The 10,396-nt window shown below is 44.9% G+C and overlaps 1 protein-coding gene across 1 annotated transcript; it reads right to left on the minus strand.

Annotated features, from left to right (window-relative positions):
- Positions 1–437: 437 nt before the first annotated feature.
- Positions 438–7,090, minus strand: PGRMC1 (progesterone receptor membrane component 1). Its single transcript, XM_086756259.1, has 3 exons — positions 6,634–7,090; positions 4,494–4,649; positions 438–2,425 (listed from the first exon to the last, which is right to left on the minus strand). The coding sequence occupies exons 1-3, from the start codon at positions 6,950–6,952 to the stop codon at positions 2,325–2,327; spliced, it is 576 nt and encodes a 191-aa protein (XP_086612385.1). The 5' UTR covers positions 6,953–7,090; the 3' UTR covers positions 438–2,324.
- Positions 7,091–10,396: the final 3,306 nt, after the last annotated feature.

Below are 10,396 nucleotides of genomic sequence, written 5' to 3' on the forward strand. Positions count from 1 at the left end.
AGGTAGCTTTGATTAATTATCATTATTCTTTGTGGTGCATCATGTTGTAACATACAGCTTAATACTAAGCGTTCAGTTCCTCTGGGTATGTTATGGACTAACTTGAGAGTCAGACGGTCCGATCTGCAGAGGGGTAGGTTACAGCCTAGCCTAGTTCCACTGCAGGACAGCCTTCCAGAGCTCCAGCGTTTGCTCGGTGTTAACTTGGGCCTTTTTATGCTTAACTCTGGTTTTGCAACAGCAAAGCATATTATACAACATGATCGTGTTCTCTATTTAATATTCTGTTAAAGTTATACTACAGAACTGATTTACAGCCATTCAGTGAGAACATATGATAATCTATGTGTTGGATAAAGACAATGTAAAACTTGAAACGCTGAGGGAGGATTAAGTATCACATTTAGTTGCATAAAAAATAAAAACAAACACCGCCGTTATGCAAGAGTATTTTATTTTGTCTTAAACAAATAAAAGCACATTTCAGATTTGAGGTAAACCATTAGTAGTAGTTTGCAAAGAGTATAAATGTCTCTAAAAATAAAATAGCAACACAAAGGTCATGACAAGATTTACATTTGTCTCTAGACCTTCATTAGGTAGCTCATACAGTACCACTTTACGCAAGCTGTCTGGCTCAACCAGCCGCACTCGTGATTAGAAGGCCCAGTGCAACCAAAAGAAAAAGCCATGACAGTGTTAGGAGTGAGGGAAAGTTGTTCCTTCTCACCACAGATGGTCTCAGGCACTTTAACATGTTGTGTCAACTTGTTTATGAAAGCTGCTGTTGTGCAATGCACTCCACTTCCGAACAATTTTGCCTCATTTACACCTTCCCACTCGGGACTCAGCTCGTCATTTTGGTCATGTTGCCAAATGGAAACAACCGAACCAGAGAAACAAAATACAGGGCACTATACCAGGCAGGCACCCAAGCAGAATCACCAGGACAAGAAACACATTTACGAGTGATCAGCAAATCATCAGTTATCTCCTTGGAATTTCTGTGAAAGTTTTGCAGAAGTATTTTGGATGATGAAGCATGACATTTACATTTTCCCTTGGTCAAATCCACTTATCTAGGCTCCCTCTGGTAGGAGACTAGGTTACACAGTCAGAACAAACCTAGTAATTAAACACAGATGTGAGCTAAGAGAGCAAATAAGTGAAAAGCAATTCAAAGGTCAGGTTCCCCAGGTATAGCATTGCTGGTTATGCACAAGATGATTGTGCTGTTTCTTTTAATGGCAACATTCCAAAGCAACAAAGGCCTCCACACAGAAACGGCTTACACCAGGTTATTTTATTTGGTACAGGGAACTTGTATAAGTTACACCGACCAGTAACATTTTTCTGCCAGTTAAAGCTGCGTGGACAAGAAGATTTGTTAATCATGCCATACCAGCAAGTCTGTTTTAGGCCTAGGAATCAATACAATAGCAGCTGACCTTCCCTGTTTAACATCATTTCATTAAAATTCACAGAGCAGAGTCTTATATGAGGAAAAGTGGAAAAAGGAAAGTCCAGTCAAGTCACACTTCATGGTGTACCTGTTTTTTAGGGATGCCTAGTTACACTCAATACCTAAACCTTTGTAACACTTAAGATGTGCTTTAAAAGTAAACAAAGAATATTAATCTATGCATAATTATGCATGACTGAATACATCAAGTATTCATCAGTCCTTATTAATTTTGTCAGTATCTAAAAGTGATTTAACCTCTCAAAAAATCTTATCTTTTTTTAAAAGCAGTTAGTGTTTCATCTGTAAGCCACTACGTAACTCCTTAAAAGCCAAATTATCTTGCATAATATTGTACTACATCGCACCATGAATGAGTACGGTGCTTCATGGACAAATAAAATACAGTCCCTTTTCTAAAGGAATTAGAACCCAGGGCCCAGATCCCGCAGAAGCTAAGACAAAACAAGATTTAGTGGAATTTGTGTTGCATATGTGAAGTTACTCTTGTGCTTGTGTCCACAGTGCTAGGTTGTTAATGAAAAACTAGATTTCAACCCACTCTGCACTAAATGGTGATAGAAGAAAAACAGTAATAGTCCTTTATTGCCAAAATTGCAGTTTACTTTAGCGCAGACATTTTTTGTGCATACTCCAGATTATGCAGGTTTAAAGGAAGACAAATCTTAGACCCTTAGGAGTCTATCACTGAATTTGAAAGGAAGAACTTTGAAAAGAAAACAATTCACTGTCACTCTGGACCTTTTGTAAGCATTGTTGCTGTTGCAAGTTGTAAAACAGAAGTGGAATGCTACAAATGATCCTTTAAGATTCAAAAATAGATGGTTCCTCACTGCACACTCTAGTCTTTCTTTGCATCCCGGGCATCTTTTTCTTCTTCATCAGAGTATACAGTGGGTTCTTCCCCTTCCTTCAGGAGCTTACCAACATAGTGATACTTAACTGGGAAAAAAAAAAGAATCCAAGTCATTACTCTGCTCTGAAGATATATCTTAGCTCCTATGTCTGTCTCCTGTATTAACAAAATGCTTATATTACAATAAAACAGGTCTCAGCAACTTATTCCAAACAGTGCTGGGAAGGAGAAAAGCTGAAATCAACCACCTGAACTACTATTAATGTCGTAGTAAGAGAACGTAACACGCAAAATGAATGTAACTATAATTCTCCTTCTATTGCCTAAGCCAAAAGACGAATGAATGTAAAGACACACGTAAACTGAGGGACTCATCCGGTTAAAGAAACAGAATCCTGGATTAGATTATTTCTCTTGCCAATGTCCAAGCTAGCTTTTAAGCAGCAGCATTGATAGAATATTTACGTTATGTATTTTACATGCACGCGCATACATATGTGTGCACATGTACACAACTTTCAAGGGTTTTTATTTTTTGTAATAAATGTTGAAAATATCCAATAGGATGGAAGAGAGATCCTTTCTCCCAAAGACAGATCTGTTATCCGATTATGCAGCTAAGCCTCCGCCTTATTTTGTGTCTCTTTTTGAAGATGTAAAACACCAAGATATTATACATGTAAGGACTGAGAGCTACGCTATGTTGCCTGTCTGTCAAAAGATGCCTCTGGCTACAAGTATTTTGGACTAGCATTGTTGCTATAATTAGTAAGAATTTAAAGCAACTAATTGCCAAATTTACTAGAAAAATAGTAATAAAAAGAGGCAGTTCACTGTCAGTCCTGATGCCCGACTCTCAAAAAGGCAGATTTAAACACTAGTTTAGGTCAGATATTTGGTGGCATAGTTCTGGTTTCTATGACATACTTGTTAGCATAATAAAACATGCATGCAGTGTGGCATGATTAACAGTCTTGATTAAGACAGGAAGAGCGCCAAAATAGTAGGGGCACATCAGGTCAGGACTGAGACGTTCTAAAGACATTATGTGGATGAAAACATTTCCACTGTACGCGTTTTTAGTATATGCAATTTCCACCATATATATATATATATATATATGAATTCATCTAGACAAACATCTGATACATTTATTTTCTGTCTTATCTGAGTAGACCCTTTGGTGTTCACTTGCCCAAAAGGCATCATGAGATATGGAGGAATTATTTTTCATCAACAAGACACACAACAGGAGAAAAAAAAAAATCATACCAGTGGGCATGCCCTGGTACCAGGTCAACACAGCAATTTCCATAGAACTGTGAAGTTCTCCTTTTTGAGCAGCAAGTTGAGGCACATGACACAAAACAGTTGGAATTGCCTTTTAAAAACTTTAAATACTAAGCATAGAAAATCAAGGTAATTACGAAAGTGACTTCCTTCTGTTAATTTTATAACAAACATCTCAAGTGTGCAAGATGCCTTTTTTCCTCTGCCACTCCGGCCATGGCTGGCATGGGAACGACCAGGCTGCTTGCACGCACAGAGGTGGCACCTGCCCATTCCTGATCACCTTCTAGGGGAGAAACTGCTGGATACAGTTGCCTGTGAATCTGATAAAGTCACCGGCAAGGCCATGCAGAATAACTTTATTGAGAGTAAAAAAAGTTTTATCAAAAGCTCCAGGGGGAAAAGGCCTAGTTTAAACCGTCTTCAAAACTCAAAACACCCAAGAAGTAATAACTCAAAGTGTTATTTCTGAGAAGCTGAATGGGACATAAGCTTCATTTTTCAGAGCATTAAAATCTAATTGTCTCTACAAATGGGGTCTTAACTGTATCAAAACCATGCTCTTAATTTCAATTCCTGTCAACTTTTGGGCTGGTCTTATAGATCTTATCCTACGACAGAATGCTTCCATCTCTCCTACTGTTCCGTTAGAAGCACAGGGAGGGAGAACACGGAAGGAAAACTTGATATTTCTCTTAATTCTTTTAAGTAACAGTAATTCTAGTAATGCTTAGTAAACAGAGGTATTTTCTCAAAGTAAATTTCCAGACTGATGCTTCCGGCTGGTAACAGCCTTTTAACCATTGCTTCCCTCATTACACACTAGTTAGCTACTTCTTTGTAAATAGGTTTTAAATTGCTTACAAGTGAATTGTGACTCCCAGTCCCTCAAGGTCTCTTGCTCTGTAGCGCTGAGATCAGAGAGGTCATCATAGTCATCCTTCAGAGCCTCCTTATCCAGGCAGAAAGTGGCAAGACCTCGGGATGCATCTCTTCCAGCAAAAATCCCATACGGGCCCTCTTTAAAATAAAAACATAAGCAGCATTATTACAGGGCTAATGGATAGTGTATGATCTTCGCGGATCAGAGTCCCCAAACTGAAAGAAATGATGAGTTCCCACTCTGACCTGTGGGTCAAAGATGCCTCAAACTTCTGAAATGTTTTTAAGATTTATTCCACTAGGTAATAAAGGAAAACAGAGGAAGCAGCCAAGAAATAAAACCATGGGAAGAGATACTGAGTTTGCTGAAACATCAGGACAATGGACCACACATCGGTGCATGGAACACGCAAACAGGGTAAGAAAAGCATACTAACTGGGAAGCACATCCTTAGAAAGAGGAACAGAGGAAGGATTTGTAAGTCTGAGGTGAAACAGAGGTTTTCTAAGAGATGCTCCTGACTTAAAGAGCTGAAAGGATGACTTGACAGAAAATGTGGTGGAGATACTAGAAATTACCAACTTGGAAGAAACATCTATTAAAACTTTCAAAATGCAAGATGAACTCAAATGATCAAAACATGCAACTCACAGTAGATCAGAGATTATCTTATCAAGACAACTCTTGCTAAACTTCATTAATCATTAACTTGCTTGCATGACAAGCCAGAAATTGAGATATCACATGTTGCAATTAGACATCGAAAGTTCTCAAAGGAGCTTAAAGAAGTTAGACACGAACTCTGGTTACTGTAGAGAGCATGCCATCTTCTGCACCTTCCAGGGGGAGCGTTTTCCTAAATTAATCAAAAGAATCTTAATTTTCCATTCAAATGAAAAGCAAACTAGCCAGACAGTGTCATGAACCAAATCAGATACAACGGACAGCTTTTGCTATTGTCAAGCAAGGTAGCATCCAAAGCACAGTCCTTAAGTCAAGCAGTTTTTAGTCTTCACAAATACAAAACTGCACATCTAACTCAGCTGCACACATCATCTCGACTGCTGCAGAACGCACAGTTACAGTCCAGCATCGTTCAGCAAGAGTCTCCAGTCTATGTTTGGACCAAAAGTAATCTCATTGTGCTTCCAAATACAGGTGTCTCCTGCACCATTCTCCTTGTCTCTGAGTAGGACTGGCAGCTCGCTACTGCAGCGACCAAATGTCCGGACAGTTTAAGAGTGGTTATGATTCTATGGTTATGCCAGACAGATCCTGGTACAAATCAGCAAACCTCAGAGAGGCTTTTTAACAGGAGGCCTCTGTTAAAAATAAAAACCCACGCCGCAGTGGAGGTGACTACACTCTTACACCTGGGTGCGCATACTCCCCCTCACCTCATCACTAGCTGCTCTGTGAGCCCCTGCGCAGCTTATTCGATCTTTGCACGCTTGAACTGCCTACACTCCTGATAGGAAGCGGGTTTAATCTAAATTGCTAAGTGTTTAGTATAAATATTATGCAACAGAGTGATGTCCACTAAAAGCTGGCACTGGAATGTAAACACTAAGAGAACACTTCGCTTCAGCTGCCCGGCACCAGGCAAAGGCACCCGAAGCCAAAGCCGCCCAACCCAACAGCGGCACAGCCCCTCACGGTGCTTGCGGTTGTGTGACCTGCCCTGGGAAAATAAAGAGAAGAATGAAGCGACGCGGGCTGGCAAAGCCGGAGTTTTGACAACACCGGGGCCCGGCTCTGGAGCCCGGGCGGCAGCGGTGCTCCTGCCCGCCGCCTCACCCGGGCGGGCCGGTCTCCAGGGGCCGAGCTGCCCGCACCCCTCCCAGCGCTAAGCAAGACGAATCCTTCCCAAACCTCCGGATCGTGAGCAGCAGCGAGAGGGCACGGGTCGCTCGGCCGAGCGTTCAAGTCGCGGGTCGGGCATTAAGGCGCAGCAGGCCGGACCCTCCTCGCCCTCCCCGCGGGGCCTGAGCGCCGGCCAAGCCGCCCAGGCCCCCGCCATCCCTCCGGCCAGCGGCCCCGGCCGGATCCCGGGCACAAAGAGCCCCCGGGGGGTTCCCGGGCCGAGCCCACCGGCCCCCGCCCGCCCCGCTCCGCCCTCACCGGGCCCGTAGAACTTCCTGGCGCGGGTCACGTCGAAGACTTTGCCGTTGATGGCCATGAGGATGCGGGGGTCGCGCACCCCGTCGTAGGGCCGCAGCTGCGCCAGCGTGAAGTCGCGGCGCTTCATCTTGGGTAGCGGCGGCGGGTCCGCCTCCCCCGCCGGCGCCGCGGGCCGCTCGCCCCGCAGGATCTGGTAGAGCAGGAAGAGGCAGAGGCCCAGCAGGCTCAGGTTGAGCGGGGAGCCCACGATCTCCAGCAGCAAGCCGCCCCCTTCGCTCGCCGCCTCCTCGCCGGCCATCGCTACCTCTTCTCGGGCCATGGGGCTGGGCTGCGCTCCGGCTGCGCTCCGGCGGCGGCGGGCGATGGGCCGCGATGGGGCGGCAGGGAGGAGGAGCCGGCCCGCTGCCGGCGGGCGGGAGGAAGGGAGGAGCTGAGTGCGGGAAGAAGCTGAGGCGCGGCTGCCGCCCCGCAGTGTGAAGGGGCTCGGCGCTGGCCGGCCGTACCCCGTGCCCGGCAGCAGGTGGTGGTGTGAGCCAGGCGGTGGCCGCCCGGAGAGCCCCCGCGGCCCGGCGTCGCCCCGCGGCGCAGCGAGGGCGGCTCTGCGAAGGGCGCCGCCCGCCGCCATTTCCCGCCGAGGTGGCCGGGGGTCGGGTCAGGCGAGTGCAGCTTCGCGGCGCAGGGTTTCACAGAAATTTTGGCGGAAATAACTTCGGAGCTGGGTTAGACCCGCGTCAAAGCGGCTACGTTGGCCTGGGAGCCGGCCGGTCCCTTCCCTGCGCTCGCTCCTCCTGTGCGAGGGCCCATCTTCGCTTTCATGGCGGGGCAGCAACTTCTCGGAGTGCTAGCTAGCCATGGTGCCAAACTCAAACGAGGAGAAAAGGGAGGCAATTACCAGGCTTCTGGGTTTGTCCCATTCAGGTAGTACCCCTTGGCCCTTAAAAACCACAGGAGCAGCAACCACAAGGTACTGTTACAACAGGAAAAAGAAAGGTGTCCCATTGTGGACTTACTCAAGCTTCTTCTCAATGGAAATTTTGGTGACGTAAAACATAAGATGAAGGAAGTACTGACTTGTTGTATCTATTCAATATGGCGCTTACATGGAGCAACTGGAGTCCCGAATATGGCCAAGTGCTGCTGGTGTCATCTGCTCCGTGGTGTCAGGTCTGAGAAAGCAGAAGTGGTTTTGGGCCTGAGTAGTTGTCTCTGCAAATTCTGTCCTTGCCGTCCTTCACAAGGAATACAAACCAGTGCCCAGTCATCGTTCATCGTTCCCTCTGCCCAAGTGAGGAATATCACTGGGTGCACGTGGAGCAGAAACCTGCCAACCTTGATCTTGCATTGTAGCTGGGCGGGTGGTTCATGTCACTGCTTCAGTGGATGAAGGCTGCTTTTACTGAACCTATCATTGGGACATCTAGTTAATTAAAGTCAAAAGCAGTGCATTTAATTTACTTTCTAATTCTCAGTGTTAGGAAAATTTTAAGTCTGAGGGCCACTGAGGCTGCTGATAAAGAGTTTTGCCTTTTGGGATACAATCAAAACCACTCAGTACTAAGGTGTTCAAACATGTTGGCTCTTGCAACGTAGGGTGTGTGATTCCACCTTGTGACAGTGTACTTCCTCCCTGCCCCAACCTGACCTTTCGAGCAATAACCACTGGTGGTGTCGTGATGGATGTGTCTGGTTGTGATGGCTGCATCTGGCTCAAAGTGGATATGGAGGAGGCAGAACACAACACAACAGCCAAGGGCTAATTTATGGTGATGTGCCAACCTAACCACAGCGCTGGTCAACGCCTGACTCAAGCCGAATTTGGAAGCAACTAACATCTGCAGCTGGTACACGAATACAGCTATAAGTCAATTATCTTACTCCATAAATAGTGGACAGTCCAGAACCCTTTGAATTCTCCTGCATGGCAGTGAGCTGCAGACCAGGATCTTCCCTTGGGTAAGGACGCCTTTCAATGTTATGCCTCGAGGTTGAGAGATTCCTTGCCACAACAGATCCTTGGTAAGTGAGAATGCTAAACTTCCAAATCTCAGCTAAGTGATATAAAGGATTTATTGTGCACATATAGTCATTTAGACATAAACTGTTGACCAAGTCTGGGACTAGGATTGGATCCAGCCGCACCTAGGCTCCTCTCTGAGAAGGAGTTTAGAAAGCAAGGGTGTCCTTTCTGAATCTCATGACTCAACGGGAGGGTCTCCCTGACAGTCTTGTCTGACCCTGTCCTCTATGCAGTAAATAATCCAGTGTACCTTGCCATCGAATCTCGTTAAACCACTGTAGCATTTATAATTGAACTTCGTTAACTCACTGTTTTATATCAGTAAAAGATATTGCTGCTCTTGTGAGAGAAGTGCATCACTCCGTCTGTGACACACCTGCTGTCTGATTTGGGATTTTATTCATCAGCACTTGGACCTTGGTCTGCCCTGTCATGGTATACACTGACTTTTGCTTCCACCTGCTGTGTAACTTGGAAAACTCATTGTTTCATTGATGTGATGACTGAGATTTATAGTTGGTAGAGGAGCAGATGTAGAAACCCCAGAAATTTGAAATTTGAATTTCTTTCATTTTTTACAATACATTTTGTTCAAGAGAGAGGAAAAAACCCAGACTCCAAAACAACCTCACCCTTGAATTTGACCATGAGCTAGTCACCGAAGGGAGAGAAAAAGAAGCTCTGTTTATGCCCAGTATCCTAGAGAAACCATCCAAGAACAGTTCATTCTTAGATAAAGAAGGGCCAGAAAACATTGCCAGGATTGCTAGAATCTCAACTTATCTGCCACGCAAGCACTGGTGCTGCAAGTTATAGTTTCCCAACTTCAAGCTCTTCTTTTACCTTGCAGCATATAAAAAAATACTCATATGCCTCAGAATGCATCTTACTTAAGAAAAAAATAAGAACAGATATTTAGAAATAAATAGGCGTAAGTAAAGTTATGATACATCAATCAGAAGTACCTAAATTCCTGAACCCTTTGTTACACATTTTTCGCTAGCAAGGTCACTTGGCAATTCCTTTAAATGGAACTGAGACTCCAGTCAGAATGGAGTTGGCCCCAGCCATGGGAGTTTGCTGTGCTCGCACACAGGTTTTCCTCTCCATTCTACAGACAGCAATAGTTTCCTCCTTGAAAACATTCAGCAATGGTTTCTGCATGTTTAATGCTTCTAAACAAAGTGTGCTTTGCGTAGGTCCCCCACAATACGCTTTACCTTGGACGAGGACGCGGGGACCATGGTTGCCAAGCTGGTTTTGATCTCCACGTTGTCTCATTGGAAGCTCTCCACAGGAATTCTGTTCTCTAACTTACCTGACCAACAATTTTAATTCAAACTATGATTACAAGAAAGTTTTCAGAAGTTTGCAAAGATACTGATGCCTAATTTGCATTACTTGTGAGCGGATTCCCAGAGCTGCCGGACACCTGGAACTGTTGGCTGGCTTTCATTCGACCTGCAAGGACCCAGGGTTTCTGAAGTAGCGATAAAGTATCTTAGTCTCTGAGCTTTCTGAGAACTGATGATGAATAAAACCGGTGGCAAGTTAGATCCTTCTGTCCAGCCTAAAGTCTGATTTGTAACTCCCACCTCAGAATCTGAGAGGCTTCGGTAAAGTACTGCATTACAAACAGCTTGTAACATCGAGTAGCAGGCATACAGAGATGTTTTTGCCTTGTGGTCCAACGGCCTCTTGAAATCTGTAGATTTCTTAGGAAACTAAGTAAAGAAACAAAAAGCA

The sequence above is a fragment of the Chlamydotis macqueenii genome, chromosome 11 (assembly GCF_036417535.1).
Source record: "Chlamydotis macqueenii isolate bChlMac1 chromosome 11, bChlMac1.mat, whole genome shotgun sequence".
Taxonomy (NCBI): Eukaryota; Metazoa; Chordata; class Aves; order Otidiformes; family Otididae; genus Chlamydotis; species Chlamydotis macqueenii.